The 26,033-nt window shown below is 35.5% G+C and overlaps 1 protein-coding gene across 2 annotated transcripts; it reads right to left on the reverse strand.

Annotated features, from left to right (window-relative positions):
* Positions 1 to 526: 526 nt before the first annotated feature.
* LOC131160600 (uncharacterized) lies at positions 527 to 25,590 on the reverse strand. 2 transcript variants are annotated; one of them, XM_058116434.1, is made up of 14 exons: positions 25,388 to 25,590; positions 25,063 to 25,210; positions 24,879 to 24,968; positions 20,090 to 20,155; positions 19,830 to 19,895; positions 19,580 to 19,665; positions 19,438 to 19,483; positions 19,125 to 19,179; positions 16,189 to 16,265; positions 15,767 to 15,902; positions 15,568 to 15,695; positions 15,375 to 15,479; positions 1,083 to 1,220; positions 527 to 873 (listed from the first exon to the last, which is right to left on the reverse strand). In XM_058116434.1, exons 2-14 carry the CDS (start codon positions 25,078 to 25,080, stop codon positions 787 to 789), a joined length of 1,098 nt encoding a protein of 365 aa, XP_057972417.1. In that variant the 5' UTR covers positions 25,081 to 25,210; positions 25,388 to 25,590; the 3' UTR covers positions 527 to 786. The 2 variants fall into 2 exon arrangements, with proteins under 2 accessions (XP_057972417.1, XP_057972416.1); XM_058116433.1 differs by having other exon boundaries at positions 15,767 to 15,905.
* Positions 25,591 to 26,033: the final 443 nt, after the last annotated feature.

Raw genomic sequence — 26,033 nt, forward strand, 5'->3', positions numbered from 1 at the left:
GACTAAAAATGCTAATGCTATACAAAATCAAAATTTTGTTCAATAGTTGGATATATATATATATATATATATATATATATATATTTATTTTATTTATTTTTCTTGAAAACCAAATATAAAAATATTATTAAAGAGATTTCTTTTGTCTGAAGATATCTTTTAAACTTCCCATGCATAATTGGTAAGGTCCTTAATCCTATAATCATATAAAGACAAGTGTAGGAGTCCTGAAATTTATAGATTAGTTGACATCTATTTATCTCACCGCTTTAAAATTTAGATTAATCTTTGAACTGGTTATATGAACAACAAATAGTTAAGAGGTAAATATGACTATTTTGCTACCGACATATCAGAATATACTGTTTGTTTGACTAATGCTTTTTTTATTATTTTCATTTCACCTTTTACATGACAATTAATTTTATGTATTAAGTGATTGACCAAGAGAAATTGATATTTGATTATGTACATCATGAGTCTAAAACACATGCATTGTGCGTCGCTAGACTCGTACAAGAGAATGTAGTCATTCGATCAATGCATGTTATTACCCAAAAGTCAGTATTGATATTGTTAAGTTACGAATCTCTTCGGATTCAGATGGAAAACCCAGTCAAGAAACTACAAAGTGACTGCATATAAAACTCAAATACAATGTCTGCAATCATCAATCTTATCCTTATAATTTAGAATTTTCAATAACCAACTAGCAGGGTGCATTTTGCTAGCACCAACAAGATACAAGGCCAGTGCCACACATTCCACGCCTGTAACTCTTCATCTCTAGTATGGCCTATATCGCCAATCTGCTCTTGAAGGCCTCCCGCTGCTCATTCCTCCACCACCAGTACTGCTTATTCCATAGCCCCACTGCAGAACAGAAATTGCATGTCATCCAACAGGTAGCAAGACGCATATGTTACATTTCGAACCCAGTTAAAAATTTTCTTTCATTGGATATGGAAATGTAAGCACAGGAAGGGAGCTATTTTGTAAGATCATCAACACATCTTACAAAAGCTAACACAAAATGACTGCAAAGTTTGAACAATTAATAACAATCAACATTAAATACTCACATCATCAAAATCAAGGCTTCCATACATCCTGCCATATGTACGCAGAGGACCATAACCCCCAAATGCTTCAGCACCATCCATGGCAAAACTCCCACTGGCACCAGCATCGTCAAGGGGTGTAGCCGAATCTATAGCAACCTGCACAGCCAGTTGAGGATTAAACATGTCATTACCCATTTATGTAAGTAGATTTATGTTCCATAACTTCCACATATAAGTTCCAGATAAGCTTGCCAAAAACATCAACAAAAGCATGCAAAGAGTCAACTTCAAAGCTAACAATGTTCAGACAGGGCTTTCCAGAGCAGGACTCTCAGATAGTTGAACTGCTTTTAGCCGCATACCAGGTAAATAAAAATACAAATATAAATATAAAATGCAGACAAGGAATGGTGAAGACTGCTATATTGCTCCTTTAACTGACAATCAAAGAGAAAAGGAAGAACCAAGATCACTCTGCATCCTGCCAAAACATTACAGAAAATGGCCTCTCTGTTTGGTGTCTCAATCACCTTGAAGACGTGAGAGCTGAAGACGAGAATAATTTCTTTGATAGTTGCTCACAAGTAATATCTTCCCCCAATAACAAATCAAGCATAGAATCAAGTCCCAATTTTAGGAATTGTGAATCGAGAATCAAATTGTGAGCAATTTAAAAAATTGATTCCAAATGACATGCATATACCCAAATACATGCAACAAAGAAAGTAATAAAATACATTTAAATTTTATCAATAAAAAATATATATATTTCATGCACAATCTTATTAAACAGGAAAACAATAATAACTTCAAAAAACTGATGATTAAGTGAACAAGCTAACTAGGAAAACGACAATTTACATAACAAAAGTGAAATGTGAGTACCACCTTAACAGACCAGTTTTATTCCCCTTCATCTCAATGGGAGACAACCATACTCCTCCAAAAGTGAAGATCGGTTTTGTGGGGCAGCAGAAGGCTTAAAGTTGCGTTTTCTCCCTTTTTCAGGTGAAGAAAAAATGGAAGAAAAAAAAAATCATGTTTACAAAAAAAAAAGAATAAAGTTTTTGTGGGGGATTGAACATCAATTGCAACAATTTGAAAGATGGCTCATTGGAATAGATGAGCAATACCCCCCTAGAAGCGTATAGGAAGTTTTCTCCTCATACAGCTCAAGAAAAAATGATTCCAACTTATGTATATAGTAAATCAATAGAATCTCCCAATACCCCCCTAGAAGCGTATAGGAAGTTTTCTCCTCATACAGCTCAAGAAAAAATGATTCCAAGTTATGTCTATAGTAAATCAATAGAATCAATTCTAACAAACATGTCACACACTCATATTCCAGAAATACAGAAACACAAAAATTCCATGGTTGAACTACCAAAATAGATTGGACTAGAAATTCGAGACCTAAATAATTCACTTTATATTGAAAAGCTAGGACTTTGCGATTACTTTTTGCGTATGGCATCACCACTCCCTTTGGCAGCATCCACTAATTCGGAACTTAATTTGAAAGCCATATTTCTACCCGGAAGTTTTCAGGATGCCATCTTCCTCTATCCCTATCCCATAGGTACAGTGTTTGAATCAATAGAGAACCTTCTCTTCTGTATGACTCGATATCATTACATTCCAATTCCTTCTCAATCCCTCCGAAGGAAAATCTCAAATTGGATCCCAAATTGATGGGAACCCACTATTTCCTTGTCCATTTATATATATTATATGTTTTTGATACCAAATATTAATACAATTTATTATTTTGAGGTGAAATACCTAGAAAAAATAAAAAAATTGTGGTCAGGAAAGTTATAGTAGCAGAAGCCCTTGGAATTTTTATTTTATACATTGGAAAAATCCATTTTGTTATTAATAGGCCGGTAAAGGAGAAGATTTTTTTAGAGGGGGGGTGGAGGTGTCTTGAACCAGTCAAGTCTAAATAGATCTAATAGGTTCAGCATTAAGTGAATTGATTGATTTACTGGATTTGGGAGTGAACTGATAGACTCGACAATCGTTTGGTTGTTTACTGATCCTCTAGTAGAAACTGAATCTGAATAATACAGACTTAAGTAAAAGCAACAAATTCAGATCACCTAGGTACTTGTGTCAATCCAGTTTAAAGAAATTAGTCTCCATCAAGAAGAATGAGAGGGAAGAAGATGCAGCACCGTAAGCCCAGGAAGTGGCAGAATAAGGACCCCACCCCCCCCCCCCCCCCCCCCCCCCGCAAAAAAAACTTATGAACACTTCATATGTGACACTACCCTCAACATGCTCTCACCTACTGTACATGCCAATGCCCAATGTATCCAACTCATCACAATAATTCAAGGAATTGAGAAACCAAGTTTTGTTCCCATGTCTTTAATCCCTCTAAATCCTCACTGTTGGTTCAGTTCATCACCAATACCTAAAGATAATCTGTACAAACTTCTGGCTATTCAGGGAGACTTACTCCACTTACAACAGAGACAAATGAGGTGTGGATATACATTCACAAAATTCCAAGAATCCTTCTTTAGTCACTTTAATTCCTTCAGGAAGGATATTCTGGTTCACAAATCCCAATGAGGCTGCGACGTATGAAGGGTTTGAATCATTCGAGTCTGACAAGATCTGATAGGTTCAGAATTGTACAAATTGCTGGCTATTCAGGGAAGACTAACTCTGCCTACATCAGGGAGTCAAATCAGGTGTGGATACATTCAGGTTCACAGATTCCTAGAATCCTTCTTTGGCCACCTAAATTCCTACAGAAATAATATTCTGGTTCACAAATTCCTGCGAGGCTGCGGCATGCAGGTTTCTTAGCATGTTGAATAAGAAAAGGGGGGGTTCATACTAGCTGTTGTATATGTGTGTGGCTCTTATACTTAGAGGAGTTCATAAACAAAGGAAGAAAAACATATGGCTGAAGTTTTGGTGTTCTGCAGCAGGGACTCGTTGACAAGTGTGCCTCACTCGTCGACGAGGAGATACCGAGAGCAGGAAAATCTCAAGAATCCAGGGACTCGTCGACGAGTGCATCTGGGCTGCGAGAAAGAATTTGAATTTTGAAAGTGAACATTGTGATGGTTGGGGATTCGGAGGGAAGCTTCCGAGGGATTGTTATATATGTTCTTCTGAGCATATTTTTACATGTAAGAGAAAGAGAGAGGGTGAGAGAAGGAGAGAAGATCATTGAGTGTGTATCTTTGATTTTCATAGTGAAATCTCTTGCCGATTGCTCCCGTGGATGTAGGCTTTGCCAAACCACGTAATTCCTGATGTCGTTGTTCTTACTATTGCTTTCTTTATATTGCTATAGTTGTGAAAGTATTCTGTATTCACCATTTATATTGTTGCAAGTGTATGTTTGATCCTTTACAACAATATTATTATTCCGTTGTGCATTATTGGAAGAGGCCTTATTTCACAAGCAGCAAATTGATACAAGGGAAAGCATCTCAATCTACATCACAGAGTAAATGAACCTCACAAAAGTGGGTGGGCAATGTGTATGAACAAATTATACAGGGAAATCCTAAAACAACCTAAGCCCTAACATGATTGGACCAAGCCCAGCTGTAAGACAATTTTAAGAAGCTGGGCCTAGCCTAAAAACATAAAATACATATAAAACTGGTTAGAATAAATGTGCTGCATAATTACATAATTAACAAAATTATTTTCACACTAAACCCAAATTATCTTGATCAAGCTTGACCCAGCACTTACGTGGGCCTGTAGAACCTGGCTCATCACAGCACTACAAACCCACAGCAAGTGAACTGGTCTGTCTATTTGCCAGGCCAAGATCACAGGCTGCAGACTAGGGGTGTGCAATTGGTTGGTTCGGCCAATTAGCCGAATTAACTGAATTTTTTCAATTAACTGCCCATTATAACCAAGCCGACCAAATTACATTCCTTAACTGAACCGTACCCAACCGAACCGAATTTTCGGTTAATTCGGTTAACTGAATCAAATTATAATTAATTATGGAAAAAAAAAATATGATTGTATAATTTGTATGCTTTCAAAATTCAACTTGAAAATTTATATTTAATTATTAATTAATTACATAATTTGGGAATTTTATGGATTTAGGGAATTGTGGGAACCCTAAATTATATAATTTATATTTAATTGTTAATTAATTACATAATTCAGTTAAATCGGTTAATCGAAATTCACTTTCTCCATAATCGAACTGAAAATCGAATAACCAAATTTACCAAATTATAAAACAAAACCAAACCAAACCAAATTAAAAATTAACCGAACCGAACCAACCGAATTTGGTCGGTTAATTCAGTTAAACTGAATTATGCTCACCCCTACAGTGAAGACAGCCTGGCCCAGGGGTCATTTGCACCCTAAGGTGGCTCTACAATATTTTTGGACATTTTTAGACAATTGTATATGTAGTTACGTACAGTTCCATTAAATAAATAAATATGCATTTACAAAATTGGACACATTTAAAACATTAACATCAAAGCAGGTCCAAGTGAATGCAATAAAAGAATTTACAAAATATTGTTTAAACACACACACACACGATGTTCCAACTGCGAAAGCCAATAATTACTACAATGGCAGCCAAACCAAGCAACAACATTAAGAATATAACTCTCAAAAGGCACAAGAGAGGTCCAACAATCAAACCATGCTGACTAAATTCATTCACTCCATTTCAGCAAGCAATAACTTCCTCCAAAATCATGTTATATGACCATCCAATAAGAGGAACAACCTTTCCTCAAAAGTCCAGGTCCTATTTTATATATATATATATATATATGAAAAAAAAAAAAGTGAATTGTCACAAATTTCGAGGTTACATCAGCATTTTAAAGAAACTAGAGGCAATAGTCAAACCCCTAAAATAGCAGGGCACTTCACACAACCTCTAAATCTTCAGTGCACTTGAAGACAAATATTCAGATTAAAAGTAGCTGTTGAACTTATGATTAACATGTGAGACAAGATGAGCAGGGAAAAGTTTGTGAAGAAAACTGGGAACAGGTGAAATTAGGGGTAGAAAATTTGTGATTCGATTCCAGTTTGGAGTCGACCAATCAAAATAACAAGGATAAGAACCAAGAAGGCACAAAACTATTAAAACATCACACTAATAGGGTTCTAGAATCATTCCTACAATACGAAAGTCTCTTATTTTTCTAAAGCTTGACGATTTACAACAAACAGATAATTCTTTATTCAATAATTCCAGAGAAAATCAGTACAAAGTTTATACATATCTCTTGGTGGTATAACCTAACATAATCAATCTCGACCACTGAAACTAAAGTAATCCTGATAATACAAAATTGACTAAAAATTATAAAAACCTATAGAAATATAAGTAAATAAAGACCTAAAATGCACTTAATAAAGGAACTAAACTCCAAAAAAAAAAAACTGCAAATCAGATTAGGACTAAAAAGAAGGATCAAAATAGGTATTTTCCAGCACATCTCAATATATCCCTGATATGGAATGTGAGCATTTGCTCTCAACTCTAGCAGTAATGGAGTCAAAGCAACATGCTTGCAAGGTTGAATTCCAAGAATAGTCTCAAATGGATGTTTTCCCATTGACATATCAATTAATCTATTATTTTTGAATCAGCCATTGGTAAAACCTAATCCCAATCAGTTGCATGATTTCCCATCAAACCGCTGAGTAAATCACCCTCTATGGTGCACCACTCCTATTTTCCCATTAATTTGAGGGTAGCACAAACTTGATAATGAAGCGCTGCATCATTATGTTCCACAAATTCCTCTAGAAGTAACTCATAAATTTCCTATCTTAATAATTAAAAATAATAGTATCCAGAAGGCGATGGAGGAGAACCATTTCCTTGAAGAACAACTTAGAAATATGAACAACTTCAAAGGCCTTAAAACAATGAATAAAAAAGCATATTTTATAGAACTGATAAATTACAAGAAAAATGAACAATCTAGCAATATGGACAGCATCAAAGGACTTAGAAACAAATCATAAAAAGACAGATCATATAGAACCAATCAATTGCAAAAGAAAAAAAAATATGTCCTCTAATTCTCTTCTATAGACCCATGACAAAAGTGGACTAAGATCCACCCAACTAATAAGTCTAATAATCTTAGCCACGTCTTGCTTTGCGAACAACAACTAAAATGCTCTTCAACCATGGCAATCCTTTCGGCACACCCAAATGTCAAGTGATACCATCTGAATGCAATTCCTAGACCACTTGCTCCATTAAAGACCGATTTGGAAAATAAAATGATTCCCTTCCAAGAGATTCCCTTCATGAACAATGAAAGGAAGATGACTACATGTATGGCCTGCTTAATTTTCAGCATAAATAATGCCAAAATCTCAATCTAATCAATAATCCTGCTTCAATTGCTGAAGGCCCACGTTTTACTCCAAAGGAACTCAAGGCATTTGCTGCCTTATTTTCTATTCCAACAATAATTTGGCCCAAAATTAAATTCTTCAAAATAAACACCATACATAATGTGTCTACTGTTTAGCTTTCATTGAGACTTCAAGCACTTCAAGGCTTCGTAATTTAAATAGAGAATGAATTCCTTGTAAAGCCAACAAGAGCACCAACTATGAACAGTTCACACCATAGCATTAACTCCTTATCATAGGCAGAAGACCACCGCTTATCTCCAAGTAATTTATCACAAAAAAATACACAATCAGGTGCCCTGCTTGGTAAAGAACACTAATGCCCGCGTAAAGATGCCTCACAAGAAACCTTAAATACCTTGGAGAAATTCGGAAGCTATAAAACACAAGCCTTAGTCACCCATGACCAAGTAAACTGTCCTCCGTCAATTGGAACCAGTACTATGTTGAATATAAGTAAATTTGTAGTCAAATGTGACCAGTCCACGAAAACTCCTCCCTCGTGTTTGTTCTTGGGGATTGACAAGTGAATAATTGCCATGGAAGATTTTGGATCTATCTCAACACCGTAAAAAGTCGCAAGAAAGCCAAGGAAGAGAGCATTAGGTCACTTGGAAGAACACTTCTTCAGGCAGATGTAGAATTTCACTGACAGAAAACACAATCAATCGTCGCAGGTGATTGATATGTCCTTTGTTTTACTGCGCATCAGTGTCATTCACATACATAATGAGAAATTGACCAATAAAAGGACAAAGCTTGAGCCATTACCCACATTAAAATGCTTTGGGCAATGATGAATCAAATAGTATAACCAGTCCATCCTTCGTTTTAGAAGTTGTGTTCAACTCATCACCTGCACTAATATAAACTAGTTGCTATGGAAATCAATCTTCGAGGATATGTTCAATTCACAGAACATAACAAGCATATCATCAGGATGTAGGATGGGAAAGTAATATCTGATAGTGATCTTATTTAGAGCTTGTCTACCAATGCACATCTCCTCCAACTTCCATCTTTCTTAAAAGTCAATAGGACGTGTCTGCATATGGGCAGGCATTTGTGTATGTATGAAACCTCTCTTCAAGAATCCACACACTTCTCTTTCAAGTTTAGCATATTCTGTAAAATTTATGTGCTGAGCTAGTGAACAACGAAACCAAGCTTTAAGCCCCATGAGGTGGGGTCAGGCTACATGAATCCTTTTTGGCAACTTAAATGATTGTGGCAATTCCCTCTGATAATTTATGCAGAAGACTAGTGAATTAGGCTGAAGAAAAAAATACCCAAACAGATCCATAGCATGTTGAACCTCAGTTCATTTCGCCAAAAAATTCTTAACCTACTCTATCGAGCCTATGGACAATCCTAAAGTTGGCTGCCTCACTTCCATATGCCACCAAAAAAGATAAATAAATAAATTCTTTACTTACAACCCAAACCCCTCCCCAGGAATATGAAGATGTTTATTCAGCTTAGCCTGCTTCGCACTACACTTCTCTTCTTGCTTTTTTGCCCTAGTTTCTTGAGGTTTGGGAATTATCAAACTCTTAACATTTGAACAGGAATTTAAAGCGCCTTCCTTCCCATTATGAACCACACATCCAATCATGAAGAATATGTGAAACCTCCTGGCAATGACATTGCACCACATAGAATCTCAATATGCTTGGTTCTAAATGAAACCAACATTGTTTCCTCACTCATATGGGGCTATTACCTACCCAAACACCCTTATTACAGTTCTTTTCTATAGGTAAGCTTATCATCTTCACCATATTCACAACAACACTCAAGATGCTTTCATCAATAAGCAACACTTATGAGATCTCCTTCAATCCAACACCAACCCCCCCACCCCCGGCGCAGGGGTGGAGGGTGGCCCAAATGTGTACCACAATCCACTCTTGAAATAGAGAAAAAAGAGTTTATTAAGGAAAATGTACAGAGGATGAGGATTCCTTCAAAAAAAAAATAATAAATACAAGATGAACAAGACCAAGAATAAATAGCCAGTGAACACATCGAATGTCGCAAAAAGCTAAAGAATGCTTCACATAAACACAAAAAAAAAAAACACACACACACACACAATTTTGTCCCAAATCAACTCCACAAAAGATAAACAAGCTTGACAAACCAAGTATTTTTTCTCTTACCAATTAACCCAAATGAAGGTAAAAATAGAACATCACCACAAGATTCTTGCTTTTACGCCATCTAAAACCACTAAAATCAACCATCAAAAAGCGTCCAAAGTGTAAGGATTCCCCCAACATTCTCCGAAGAAACCAAAACGCTTACTCCATAAAACCCTACACAACTTGGCAATGCAAGAATATATGAGCACAATGCTCATTACTGTGAAAAAATCACACAAATGCCTTTATCTGTACAGGAACTTTAGCCACCACAAACCATTGGCGAAAGGAAATAATGAAAAGATACCTGGATCACCCAAACATCAAATCCTAACATCCCTACTATGGGAATAATGAAAAGAATCAAGCAACCTCGACAGAGAATCCTCAAGCTCCCAATTAATAAGATTGTGCTTTACAATTGAAAACCCCAAGAAACCACAGAGCCATATAAAACAAGAAAAAAAATAGGGACACCAAGGCACAAAGAATGATGGAAAATGGAAGGAAAAGCAATAAAAATGCAAACCAAATATCCTTCCAAAACTAAACCTTGCACCCATCTCCAACTTTATACTTTATACAAAAGAAGAAGAAAGAATTTACCTACGAGATGAATTTCCATGGGCTTCATTTATAAGATCCTATCCAAGAACTACCAACTAACCTTATCCTACCCCTTCTCAAAGTCTAGCTTAAAAATCAAAACTTATTTCTTACACCTCCCAACATCCTTCATCTTCCTTATGAACTAAGGTGACAAAAGTCGAATTTGAACCCTTGGGGATCACCATGTCAACAAGGAACTCATGAAACACCTTTACCAAGTCAACCAACCACATCCCAACAATTTTGGGAAAAAGCTAAGTTAAACCCGTCCACACCAAAGGCATTCTCCCAATACATACTAAAAACAGCATGCTTAATTTCCTCCCCACAAGGTCTCTCTAACCACCTAGACAAATCATCCAGAATTGGGCACCAATCCAGCCCCTCATTCATTGGCCAACAAGGATTCTCCTCCTTATATAGGTACCCAAAGAACCTAGTAATTTCTTCTAAAATGGCAATGATCCCTAACCAGCTCACCCTTGGATTCCAATTCTTTACTCACACTCATCCTATGTTTGCCATCAACCATTCTATGAAACGATCTAGTACTACAAACCCCTCCCTAGCTCATTTGAATTTAACGTTTTGCATCCCACTCATTTCTTCTTTCAACAATAAAGCAAAACCCTTCCATGAGAAGAGTCCTTCAATTACTACCCACCTCTTCCGAATAAATGTTCTCTAAACAAACTAGCCTTCATTTTTATGTCGACAAAGACTTCTTTATTCCACCATTTTTAACCTCTTCATAAATCCAAACCATTCCCCGACACGCAATATCTATAAAAGATAGAAAAGAAGGATGAAAAAACCATTTGTTTTTTATGGAATGTAGTGAGACCTCATTGACACTAGAAGAATCCAAAATAATGGGAATATGATGTGAACCGAGCCAAACAATAATCACCTAAGAAAAGTGAGGGAAGGCATCCCACCACTTACAATACTAAAATCCAACTAACTAACTAGTAAGAGAATGGGCATCCTGGCCAACCAAAAACAGCATTAGGTAATGAAAAATCTTGAAGATTGCACTCCCTAATAGAAGTATCAAAACACTGTATGCTAGAAGCAAACCAAAAACCTACTAATTTCTTAACCAAAATCTAACAGCATTAAAGTCCCGACCCAAACCCAACTAGGATGATAAAAGCTATAAGCACAAAAGAAAAAGGTTCTTCACAAAACAAAGACCTAAGCCATGCCTAAAAGGATCGTAAACCGAAGAAGCCCATCCATGACCCATACCGAAAACCTCTAAACTGACCAAGAGAGTAAAAACCCTTACAAGCACATGCAGTATCCCATGCCATTATTTGGCCCCCAAAAGCTCAAGAAAGAATGTGTTCCCAATCCTTAAGAGCACACGCCCCAAATACACCTAAAAAGACACCTACTGCCCCCTAAAATTTAGTGTTGTAACCAAAAAATAATTGGGGGAACTCACAAATTTATATCTTAGACATCCAGACGTTCATTGACATCCCCAAGATCCCTCATGTCAAGTTCTGATTAAGGATCTTCATAAAACAAAGGAACACCCCCTATATAACCTTCTTACCCCCAAAGTTAAAAGAAAAACTCAACTTCTGCAATTTTCTCTCAGCTCTTCTCTTCTTCCTCTACTAGGGCCAAGTAGACACCTTCACACTAATCTCTTGAGAAAACACATTCACTACCTCTAACCCCAACCTTCGAGGAGCTCTTGGGGGAATTCGATTATCTCTCTCACCCTCTAGTTAGTGGGGCAATGCTGACAACTTCCATCATTTACACTCTTTGCCATTGGATTGAATCAAAAGAACCCTCTGTCTGCTGTGGAACGGGTAAAATGCTTTTATTAAGTCTTCCCCAATTCTAGAAACTATTAGTGCTCTCCCACCATCCCTTCATTGTGAATGCCAACTAGTGCAGATTTAGAAAGACCAAGGAGACCTCCCACTCAATGTCCCCATCCTCTCCTATTACTTCCTACCAACGAACATTTCAGTTCGATATTAGAGAAAGATGTTCACAACTTCCCCTTAAATGATCTTTAGTAAATTTTAATCACTTTAAATATAACATCTAGTACAAGTATTGGATGTCATCTTGGTTTCTTTAGCTGCTATGGGCAAGAAGAAGCATGCATTTGCTATTTTTCCCTACTTTACACTATAGGTGAAATTCAAACTAAGAAATCATAAACATAAAGAAATATAAAATATAGAATACCATCTTTAGTACTCTTTTAGTTACTTAGTCTTTAATAGAATTATTTTCATCCAAAAAAATAAAATATAGTATGCTCAAGTGATAACCAAGAACAAAAATGTAGACAATAGAACGTATTTAGTCTTCAAAACTAGTTGTAAGAAAGTCAAGGGGAAAAATTTAGTAAGATAAAAATTTGGGGTTATTTGAGCAGTAGTTATTACAGAACTGCATACTATATGTCAAGGAAAATAAACCCAAAAATGTTTTTTTTTAATATAAAAAATCACGAACTAAATAAACCAACTTAAAATTGTGTTTCTAAGCTTCAATAATGTCCCATTTGGAACTGAGAAAACATCAAGAAAAGAAAAGGGAAATATTAAGGAATCCACATTTTCATGTTCAGTTATCAAGGAAAGTGGGAGAGAAAATAAAAAATAAAAAAAATACCAAATAGATGAACAAAATTTTGATTTTACTCATTGTGAATATTTTATTTTTTTTCTAATTTTTAATTATATTCAAACCAACTTTTAGTTCTAGTCGTATTAAATATCTTGTCTTTCGTAATTATTTTTATTTGATTTCTTATTGTGTTTGTTCTATCGGTCAAATCTTTCTTTTTCTTTTTTTTTTTCCTGTCAGTAGATACTTTGTCCAATCCACAAATTGGTTTTGAATGGGCAATTCATGAATCATCTGATTACTAATTATAGAATCTTTTTCCTTTTTTAGTTTCACTTGATTAATATACTTCTCTCAACCCAAATAATAGAATTGGATTCACTTTTAGAAGGAAAATACAATAGAAAATGAGTTTCCACCTTATTATCCTTGGCTTTGCTTTCCCCAAGCAAAATCCTTGATCCAAATGGACTCTAAAAGGAAAAAATAAGGGAAAATCCAAGAAAATGACTCAAAAACCTTTTTAGTCACTCATAACTAGTCTAGCACTATAATGGCCCATAATTGTTCATAATGCCCGTAACGGCACATAAGCCATTACAGTTGCGAATTGAAGGACCTGCAATATATCACCCAGTAATGATCTCAGAAGCCACAGATACCATTACATAACGTCATAACAGCCGTTATGCATAGATTTTTAAAACTATGCCTACATAGCTAACCCAAACCCATGCATCAAACCTTCAAACACTAGCTCTCCATGATATGTTTATACCTTTCGATCCGGAGCTATGGCATCAATCTCCAAGTTCAGCAAAGTCCTGGATGGATTCTGGTTTCCTCATCCAATCCCTCCCAATTTGATACCCCACAGGCTATTGAGGTTCATGTTGCAGTTCAGAACCAAGAAGAAACCTTCTAGATCTTTCCAGCTTCCTTTCGGGATAGGTCAATTAATGAGCCCAAACCACCCCGTGTATCTAGTTCTGCCCATAAAGGATACTTATATTTAAGGCCCATCAGGTTTTGCAATTTTAATGGCTCATTTATAGTTTTTAAAGCACCTTTCTTGAGGACCATTAAACATAAGCCCAGCACAATAATACCAAATCATTTTAACCCTGGATATTTAAAATTCAAATTTGAACTAGAATTTCAAAAAGCATTAGGGAATCTCCACACCTCTATTAAATCATGATGCAACAAGAAGCTTACCCTATCAGTTCCCAAGAAGATCTCACTTATTACAGATCCTAATTCGCCAGCAGGCGTTAAAGAGTCTTTTCTTGGAGGATATGAAGCACACTACGACCCTAATGGAAGTATCTGACTCACACTGATTCCATCTCAAACTTTTCCTGACCCATAATCCCCACACAACTAAACCAGTCCCTCATTGCCTCAACCCTCCGGCCTCTGTTGATTCTCTTGCTTGAGGCAAGAGATCTTCTTCAAGCTTAGGAAAAGTATCCACCATCCATAGACCTCTACACCCTGGAAAGCTTATAGATTAACCTCCACCCAACTTCAAAAGCAAAACCATAGAGCCTCTATGGCTCTATCCAATCCACATGGTTCAGGCAAAATGAAATTAATTGACACAGTACCCAATGAGTTATTTCGCACTCAATATTAAGAAGAACAAGCACTTTCCAGAAAAATCAGAGAGCACAAAACCATTATCCAGTCCCAAGTTGAATACTTTTCCATCAGCACTAGAAGTGTGATCATACCCAGCCTAAAACCAAATCTGATCAGCAAGTTTGATTAAGAATGCTGTCAAGATCCTCGTCATTAACCACCAAAGATCAAACAGAAAAGACCTCTCTGTCCTTCCAATTCCGCATTAGTCACAGCAACCAAAGAAGCAGCAACATCACCAAAGAAGTTGGCCCTCATAGGCTTGTCTTTGTAAACCATATAGGAGGCTGGGATCCAGTAATTTACATTAAAATCAAATTTAACACCAAAGATCTTTCCCAATCATCCCACCAAACCAGTGCTTGTGGTTGGCAATTTGTCTCCTTACTCTGCTATGAACATTTAATAGCTGATTTAAATCAATTTCAATAATTATGATTGTGAATGGAACTATATTTCAAACTTCAAAAGTCATCTACAATCAAAGTACAGCAAGTAATGCACCTTCTGGAAAGGAGATGCATACCTTCAAATTAAGAATAAAAGTAAACATTAAATGACTGAGTTGAAGGAGCATACCACCAGTTGCTCTTTTTCAGCTTCTTAAGCATTCAAATTGATGAGCAAGGTGGAATTTATCAAGGTGAAGAAAACTATAGAAGATATATTCAAGAAAAAGTTTCAAGAGCTAACCTTATTAACACCTAGCAATATGAAGATCTAGTTCATTGATTTCGTTATTATTTTTTTTTCTTTTTTGAATTGTCATCTTGCATACACCATACAAAGGAGCCTATTATGCATCTTATGTCATTCATTATAGACAATTAAATGCAGAGAAATTGACATTGTATCATATAGAAATGAGTAAGCAAGTTTATGGTCATTCATGCAATACCTGCTGTCCACAAATCTCATGAGACCTTCGAGATACACGATCTGCTACACCATCTTCAGCAAAGGTCACAAAACCAAATCCCCTGTGGCCTGTTCTTTTAGGATCCTGCCTCAAATGAGCATAGCAGCATTAGTTTTTTTTTATGCCACTTATCTCGTATATCCAAAAAAGTCTTGCTCTATCTGAGTCTTACCTTAGGAACATAAACATCTAAAATACGACCGAATCTACCGAAATACTGGCGAAGATCTTCAGCACTTGCCTCCTGAGGAAGCCTTCCAACAAAAATCTTTTTTCCCATCCCTCGAATGGATTCCCCTCCTAAGTAAACAGGGTATTAACAATTACAACATGCTTGGAAACTGCAAAAGCATGCTTTTCTTAAAACTTACTTCCATAAACTACACTTGGTTGGTCATATAAGGTTGGGGCACCCAATGCTGCATATCTGGTTGCTGCACTAATATAAGCATTGTATGCACCATATCCCCCTTGTGACATTCTGCTGACTGGCCGGAAGTCATCCTCCTGCTGAAAATATGCAAAATTAAAGAAAAATTAAAAATAATATTTAATAACAAAAAAATGTATTAGGAACTGTACCCATAACCCACCAAATAATTGAGTAACTTAATTAAACATATACTCCAGGTCTGATATTAAAAACTGTAACTGAAATTACATTGTAACCTAAAAGATTACAACCTGTTTTTACAGAAAAAGGAAATTTTACTGAGAGAAATACGTCTTTAAGTTGCTAGATAAAAAATGAAGTATAATCAAAAGTAGAGAGGTTAATTGTCAAGTAAATTGCCTTGGGTGTTGCTCGGTCAACTACTATGGTAGAACCTCCCAACTCATGAGTTTCAGCCATCAAGTGGTCCACAGATTCTGTATTATGTAGACAAAACAATTAATCCAATGTCAGACATACAACCAAATAAAGTAAACAATAGCTTGGGCCATCAGAACTCCATCTTGGTTATATAACTTAGTCAAATTTCTAATATTCCAAATGAAAACACGGTATGTAGGGTGTCAAACCCAAGCAGAAGCACACAAATCTAGCACAGGGCAACAACTTATGAACAAACTATGAAAAGTGAGCATAGAACCAATCAACAAAGGCGCCGCAGACATTTCTCTGATATTGACTATATTCTATCTATCAAAAAAAAAAAACTGTACTCTAATCTAATACCACTAAGCTAGTACAGAAGGAAATAATACCCCTTGCATACACAATGCAATACGTCAATTTTGGTATTAAAAGGACCTACCATTGAATTCTCAAAAAAAGCAGCTCTGAGGTTAATTGTTTTCTAATTTCTTAAGTTCCCAAATTTCCTTTAAGTGCTCACATCCACAGGAAGGTTTGACACCACAATTTGTCCGTTTGCCATCTGGGTCTGTAGCATGTTCAAAGGATTGGGCTGTTTGCCCATCGCATTTGGGTTTGGTTTTCAGTTTTCATTTTCGTAGTTGCTTTCATTTTCATAACTTTTGACAATGACCAAATGGCCCCTTAGGTTTCATGATAAAGATTGGACTCTTCAAATGATGTGTACTTGGGGTAAGAACCATGAAAAAACAAAAGGATGTGAAAACAAAAAATGGAAGAAATGTTTGAAGAATGCAGAATTGCAGACAACATCCTTCATTTTGTTCAACTCATAGAATTACAGATCCGTGGCTCCAGCTCACCTTTGCCACTTATTGGGAACCAAAAATATTCGCAAGGCATCCTTATTTATGTGAAAAATATTCTAATTACAAATACTAAATAATTAACAAAATCAACACAATGTTTGATGAAGGAAACATACCATCCTTAAATCCTTATGTTCTACTTGTTTAATATACTATCAATGCTTTGTGATACTTGTTATATGTGTTTTAGATAGAGGATGCAAGAATATTGAAGTATAAATGTAAAAATAATATGTTAACTTATTCCGGCTGCATTATATCTCAAAATTTTAAGAATTTCCATATCGCAGTATCATGCACAATATCCATATCCAAGCCTTCATAGGCAGCACTGGTTTAGACAACCAAATAGAGAGCCCAATAGGTATTAATTTGCAAACACCTGGTGATTGTGTAGGATCTCTCTTGTGAGGCCACATGCAATGTGGCTTGGACTTTTAACCTCCAGCTAAAAAAATAAAAAAAATAAAAAAATAAAAAGCTACTACAACAATGAGTAGCAGCAGGAGCACCAATAACAATGCTAGCAGTAGAAATAGATTAAAAATACTAGTACTCAATCAATAAACTTATCTCCTAAATGAAATACCATAGCAAGCTATCTATTCAGTGATATAAGTAGTTTTTTGTACTAATCTTACATTAGAAAATTGAATATAATAATAACCTTTTTTCAATGACATATTAAGCATTTATTTTTCTTCAATCTTAATCCAGAACACAAATCATTAATTTATCAGCTGCATGCATAAATTGCAGTTTCCAAAATTATTGATTCTCTTAAAATTAATATTTTAACATTCAAAACAGATCATGTCAGAAGCTTTACAGTATACTAAATTCACTAAAAATCAACAATCCTATTAGGATTTAAGTATCAATTCAAACCAATAGAAGTTGTTTCTTAGTTCTGCTCTATAAGAAAAGTTGTTCTTCAATTGTACATGATTTCTTTGCACTTAGAACGTTACATACTAAAAGCTAAAAGCAAGTCACCAAATAAAAAATGGAAACAAAAGCTAATTCTGTTCAATATTCATGCCAAGCGAACTTTAAACAACTTAATACTCTGTCCAAAAAAACAAAAGAATGACAAGACAACAAAAAAATAAAAACACAGAAAAAGATGATAAACAAAAAGCTTAAAATTCACCAAATTTCATCCTTCAAAATATTAAGGATCTTGAGTACACTCCCTGTCCTGAAACATGAAAGAAAATAAAACTTATAGCATTTAAAATCTCTAAAATTCCATTAGGGGGATGAGGCAGTGAGAGTAACAGATGACAGCTTTATCATTTAGACCACCAGTTTGTCATACTAATTTTGAGTGTTGACTTAGGATGACATGCATGAATTAAATTTTGTGTTTAATTTTCTTTTACGTTGAGGTTACTTTGTAGTTATGCGTTTTAGTTAATTATAGGGTACAAAACTACAAATACTTGGTAGTTGTATGTTTGAGACATTTTTTTTTTTATCAATTTGAATACAGCACTGTGCTCTCTTCCCCCCATCTCTCTACGTTCAGTTTCTCCTTTTTTCCTTCTTCCTCTCCCTTCTTCCTTCTTCTTCCCTTCCCTTCTATTCCTTCCCTCTCTCTCCATTATTCTCTCTTTCCCAGTATTCCCTTTACTTGTCTTGCATCACACAGTCACGTGAAATAATGATGACAATAAATGTCATTTTGTGTTTTTAAGTAATTATAAAAATTAAATACAATATGTAGCCTCTCCAGATGTGGAGGTGAAACTGGGAACTTTATGCCCTCCACAATCCTCCAATATATCATTGGAACCTTTTCTTTTACGTTTACATCTAAAGTTGTGCAGCACCTCACCACACCTCTATAACATCACAATCCCCATCTCAGAATACACTTACTCCCCCTCTGCATAAATAGGGCAAATGATCACGAAAAGCAACTGTAGTAAAGAAAACAACTCATCGAAAAATAAGCAAAGAATCATCAAAAGAAAATTACCTACATTGAGCAACATATTTACAATGGATTGACAAGACAATATAGGGTGGTCAGACCTGCACTGGTGAAAGTGATAAAGCCAATTCCACGGTGCCCTTTTGTGCTTGGATCCTATAGAACATTAACAAACAAAGAGCATGAGAACAGTCAATCAAGTGATTTTTTTACAGAAAAAAAATTCATTAACATATAGGAGAGAGAATTACAAAGAGAGGAGGATGAGATACCCTCCCAATCCAGAGTCCAAAAAATTCCAAAAACTGCATGTGCGCACATGCATGCACTGACACGCACGTGCAAACACCTATATCCAGTCGTGTTGTGTAATTTAAAGAGGAATAGAGAACATGGCAAAGAGAAATAGAGTACCTTTGGCATGTACAAATCTGTGATATCACCATAGGTCTCAAAATAGCTGCAAGATGAAAATCACAAACCACCATTTTCATTCATAGATGTGGATAAACGAAATTTCATTATTAAGAAATAACAACCCACAGTAAACGATCACCTTCGAAATGCAGCTTCTGTCACAGAGGGTGGGATCCTAGCCACAAATATCCTGGTCACTTTCTTTGCAGGTGCCCTCATTTCTTCCTGGAAAAAGAATACAAATATTACTTTTAAACAAATGTTGACAGAACAGATGCACAAACCTCTTATAAGTAGATAACACAGAGTTAGATAGAGCATAAAAAGAATTTCCCAAAATACAGGTTATATGAAGTGTAATATGTCTTGATTTGAATAAATGAAACGACCTTTGGTGTTGCTACTTTTACTTCCAGCACTCTGTTGCCAAGGACATGCTCGCTAGCTAATGCTTTCTGTAGCCAAAACAATATTCAAAAACAGGTGCAATCAAATAGGATTTACAAATTCACAATACAACACGTTCAATGCCTAATAGATCATATTTCTATCTATCAAAATCCAAAAAATCAACGCAATGAAAAGCTGAACATGGTACACTACAAAACAGCAACATTTGTGCTACAAAAATATCTAAATCTGCAAGTACCTTAGCATCCTCAACTGATGCAAATGTTACGTATCCAAAACCACGAGATCGACCAGTGGATCGCTCCTAATCACAAAAACAAAGTGGAATGCAGAAATAAATATCCCTTCAAATAAAAAATAGAAGTCCCACACATAAAGTCGATATTTAAAATTTTCTAGAAGACATGGACAATCCAACTGGCAGATGCCAAACTGGAATACAAAAACAAGATTGTATATTATAATGAAGGTTAGAAGTTAAGAGACACAAGACACGCTCAGTACAAGACATACTCCCCAAACCAACTATATCTCTCTCTACCACACCCCACTTGGGGTCCACAACTGGTGACTGATGTGTCCCATCAAAACTCTATCTGACAATAAGGGTACAAGTCTACTCATGAACTACTCGGACTCGACTCGACCCTAACTCAACTCAACTCAATTCTACTCGAGTTCAAGTCTTATTCGAGCTACTCAAGTATATTAATGAGTCGAGTTCAAGCTCGGTAATATTACTTGAGTTGAGTTTCGAGCCTAATCAATTTTTAAATTTTATTATTTTTATATTATATACATGATATAATATATTTTATAAATAAATTTAATATAATATGCACATTATATACATTTATATAAGTATTTAGTATTAATTTATAGTCGAGTGAGCTTAATCAAATCGAGCTCGAGTTTTATGAACTTGTAGGCAAGTCAATTTCAAGTTTAACAATTACAAAAATGATGGAATTTGAGTCGAGTTTCAAGCTTAACATTTTCGAGTCCAGTAAAGTTCGAGTATTTTACTGTGTTAAGACTTGAACAAATCCCTATCCCACAATAGTTGGCTCTTGCAAATTGAACAGCTATGGCACACTTACATGGACATAATTGAACAAATTGACATGTTATATCTTAAAAAATCAATACATGGCTCAGCAAGGACAACAAGATTAATTAATTTTTTATATACAATTACGCCATAACACATCTTTATCTAAATATAGTTTTAAAAAATAACATCCAAGCATAATTGAATTTGCATCACATAATTTCATAACTTCTATCCAAAAAGTTACATCTTTTTAACATCAAAAGTCATATTCCAAATAACAAATTAACAGTAAAACCGGTGTTTTAAAAGGGGAAGGCGCAAGGCGAGGTGTTTTAACCTCTGCGAGGCGAGGCGTGAGCATTTTGAGACTATATTTTTTAAAATAATAAATAAATAAAATCAATTTATATATATTAAAAAAATGTGAAAATTTTTAAAATAATAGAGAAAAATATTAAAGCATAATTTTTAAATATCATATAGGCCAATTTTAAGTTTTAACTAACAAACACAAACAATATATATTAAAAAAATAAGCATGAGCCATAAGAAAAAGCCAAATTAAAAATGTCTCAAGATTCTAATTTCAAAGCCAGCGGCAGCCAACACAATGGTAGAGAGCATGAGAGGGTGAGAGGGTCGCGGAGAGAGGCTGCAGAGAGCCGCTGCAGAGAGACGACAACTCCGAAGGGTTCATCGAAGGGAAAAAATACATCAAAAGGAGTCGACGGAGGAAGATCAGAGTTTGGAAGGGAACGTCGACTTGTCAGAGAGAAACGAGAAGCTTGGAGGAATCGTTGGAAGCAGTCGTCGAGTCGTTGGAGAGAGAGGAGGAACTGGAGGAATCATCGGAGAGAGAGCAGAGGCTATCGTCGAGGAGAAGACTCGCTGGAGGCTTCGTCGAGGGAGCAGAACAGAGGAAGCTTCGTGGGAGAGAGGTAGGACAGGGCTTTCGATATATTTTAGGTTCTGCCCTGTTTATTTTAAGTTATAAATCAAGAATCTCGAAAGGCGTACGCCTTGGCATTTGAGGCGTAAAAAGGCAAGACTTTACACCTGAGGCATACGCCTTTTCCCCTGAGGCGTACACCTTCTAGGATTTACGCATTTCCACTAACGCCTTAGGGCGTTTTAGGCCCAAAACGCATCAAGAGGCGTGCCTCAAGAACGCCTTTTAAAACACCGAATGAAACCATAATTGCCACTTCTATGGTCATCAAAAAGAAAAAAATTATCCACCATTATTACATTGCACTCCTAAAAGGCAAGAGCAAGGAAAGAAAAATAAGAACTCATATATCACATTTGGGCATAAAATAATGGGAAAGAAATAGAATAGAGTGAAAACTTCAATTAGGAATATGCAAATATCAAGTGCTAAATTTGATTCCATTCCATCTAATTTCATTCTTGCGTAACAAATATCTCAGGCCATTGATCAATACAAGGCAAAAGTTCACTTAATTTCAGAAAAATATATTTTTCTAAAAATACAATGAATTCTCAAATTCTAATAATATTACAACCCCACCCCACACCAACCCCCCAAAACAATTTTTTTAATAATGTCTTGTCATGTATTATACACGTGAGAAGTGCGTCCAAATTATTTATAAAAAAGAAAAATTCAACACATTTTACAATGCACAACCAGTGTCAAGTGCACGCTAGAGGCTTTTTTGTTGTTAAGCATCAAAGTGTTAAGAGTTGAACAATTTAAGACAATGTTTTAAAAAGGCGAGGCATTGTGTTGTAAGCCTTTTAGAAATTTAATTCTTTATTTAAAATATATATAAACTTATATACACTTAAATAAAGGAAAAAAATAGATTATTTAAATAAATATCAATAAATATATTTTTTAATTTTAAACTTACAACTCAAATAAAGCTCGCATAACATAATCATAGGCTCATAAACCATAATATTACAAATTAATAGAACTAAATAATCAAATATAGTCATTATTCAGTCTTTGTATTTATTTCATGATCTTGGCTCAACCACAAGCACAAGTTCCCTTAAAACATGTTGAATACAGCACTCTTGATAGTCTAGAACACCTCAATTAACAAGGCTTCCAACTATATGCTTCACTAAGTGTACCAAGCAAATTTGATGCACAAAAAAACATATGAATCAGTTAGAGAGGAAAAGGAGGGCCCAAAAAAAAAAAGGTAATAAAATGAAGGATGCTCAATTGAGCCAGATCAGATTCAAAATTACAGAACCTCGCCTTATACTTGTGGTTTGTTTAAGGAACAAAGAATAGTTCTAACTAGACAGACAAAACAGATCACCAAAGAGAAAGAGTTCAAGCCTTGATCTGTTGTGAGGCATAAAGATAGTTAATCAGTTCAGTTCGAGCCTCAACATGTTGTGAGACACCAAGACTGTCGATCAATTCATGATCATGGTGAAGAGAGACAGAAAGGAAGAGTTTGATTTGCGATGCTAGACCAGACAGAGAGAGAAATAAGGTACATGTCATTGCTGAATTAACAAAGGCAGTCAGAAAGTAAGACTACGGTGAGAGAGAGCTTGGGATCATGTCATCATATTTTTTACATTTTAACCCTTGTATTTTTATGATTACAAATAAAATAATCCTAAAATGTGTACTCCTTAGCTCAAAAGGAATTAAATACATGCCTTTTAGCCAAAGGCACTCACCTCAAAAGACTCCTTTAGGTGAGTCTCGCGCTTCAAAACACACCTCAAGACTTTTACCCCATGCCTCACAAATGCCTTTCTGAAATAATCTTTTAAGCAAGGTGACAAGAATCTACTGCAAAACTTTGAAACCAAGTTTAAACCTTTTTCCTAGCTCAAATTTTCTCCTCCCCTGATGGAATAACTATTGATTGAAGTTTCCAATTGTATTCTTCCAAAGCAGAACGATAAAGGGATGGCTTTGGGCCCTATAGTCTTTTCATTCTTCCCTTGAGTTGGTTAAAATAGTTTCAAACCTCAGTGCTCTACAAATTGTTCTTCCATTTCTAAGCCTTTTTTCAGGCCAACTGCATCCAGGACTATAAATTTAATGTAACCCCCAAAGTTACAAGTTTTGTTTGGTAATGGTATGTAGTTCTTACTAAGGAAGCTTACTACCACTTTTCCCTAACAAATGGGTTTTTGCTAAAGCAGTAGCCAAATGAGTGAAAACCTTTAGCTGCATTATTATGTTTCTTGCTACATCCAGAGCAACCTCTATTCTCTAGCAAAAGATCAGGGTAGAAGAGATGTAGGAGCGTTTCTTTGTAGACATGCTTTGTTTGTGGCAATTTGGTTCATTTGGATCAATCACAATGCAAGAATAGCTGTGATTCTACAGAGGCATGCTTTCTGAGTAGCAATTTGGTGCATATGGATGGAGCACAATGTGAGAATTTTTAAGAATCTTGCTATCTCTCTCTCTCAATCCTCGGTGGAGCACAATTGCTTTTCTCCTCATGGCATTATTCTTTGGCGATATAGACAAGTTGGAAGGGCTCTTTTTTCTTTCTGGGGTTTCTTTTTATATGATGTCATCTTGTCCCCTTCACTAAATTTATTCTCTTCTCTTAATTATCCAAAACAGAAAGGAAGAAAGAAAATTGTAGACAGCTAAAACCCCCAGCCAATAAATGGGAGGCATTTATGCATCCAAGCACCTGGGTCAGGTTCAGGGAAGTATAACTAAACATGTCACCCACTGCTACTTGTTTTACCAAAAGCATACATATATGAAATAGGAAAAAGAAATCTTCGCTGAAGGGGCAAGCCATTAAGATATTCAACAATGCTAGTCAGTAAAATAGATTTTTAGGTTAGCATCTGAGAAAGATTGAATCTATCCAAGAATAAGAATTCAAAAAAAAAAAGAGGGAAAGGAACCCATTAATCAATCGAGAACATTATACAGGGTAATTGCAAGCAAACCAGCAAAAATATACCAACTGCATCGGAGATGAGAATGCCAAAAAAGCAGTACCTTCATCACAATACAGTCGTCCAATTCACCAAATTTGCTCATGTAATCCCTCAATCCTTCCGTATCGACATCCCAAGGGATACCCAGAACCTGCAATGCATAGACGAACCAATTGAACAAAAAGGGGAAAATTCACTGAAACGCCAAACTAATACAAATACGAAATGGGATGGCAAAAACTAACCACGAGCTTGTTCTCCATGGGAATCGAGAAGGCGGTACAAAGAATCAAGAAACCCTAAGGTCGCGAGAAACACTCACAATCTCTCTCCACTTGGCTCTCAGCTCTCGCGTACTCACCTCTCTCTCTCTATCTCTCACACACACGCGGCCTGCACATAATAAGCACACCTCTTTCTCACACACAAAAGTTAAATACGAAAACAAAATCACCATTTTCCTCTACAGAATAACTCTTCGCTTTGAGATCCAAAAGAACTCGATTAGCACAATTGACAAAAACCAAAACAACAAGATGTAGAAGAGGATTAGGGAACGCGCTCACTGACCTTTGATTCTTTCAGATTCTCAAAAACCCTAACTCAGACGTTCCCCTCTCTTTCTCTCCCTCCGCTCAGCTTCGCACAGTGCACACGCGTCCTGTTCATATTCCAGATGCGATCCTCCCCGTTATAAGCTTCTTCGCACAGAGTTGTATGGGCCAGGTCCGGTACCCTGTGGTGCGTGCGCTAAAATTGGTTTCGCTCCAACCAAATTTTTTTTTAGGATATTTGTTATTTTCTACTTTCTATTTTACTTTTATTTTTTCATAAAAAATTTATAAAAATAAATTTAATTATAATATCAATTTTTATTTCTATTATCAATTTTTAACTGTTTATAATAAAATTAAAATTAAATTTTATGATTTTTAATTGTTTTTTCAAAAACTTGTAACCAAAAAAATTTAATATTCATAAAACTATTTTTCAATCAAATCATTCATTTTATATATACTTTTTAATTAAAATATAATGATCATAACTAAAATAAATATATATAAATTTCAAAAATTAATAAATAAAAAATTCAATTACAAAATATTTTTAATACTTTTCAATAATCATGTACAACAAGATTGTTATTATACAGTGTATTTTAAAAATATAATAATTAAGTAAAATAATTATAATAGCTTTTAAGACTATTATTTGA

This window comes from Malania oleifera, chromosome 7 (assembly GCF_029873635.1).
Source record: "Malania oleifera isolate guangnan ecotype guangnan chromosome 7, ASM2987363v1, whole genome shotgun sequence".
NCBI lineage: Eukaryota > Viridiplantae > Streptophyta > Magnoliopsida > Santalales > Ximeniaceae > Malania > Malania oleifera.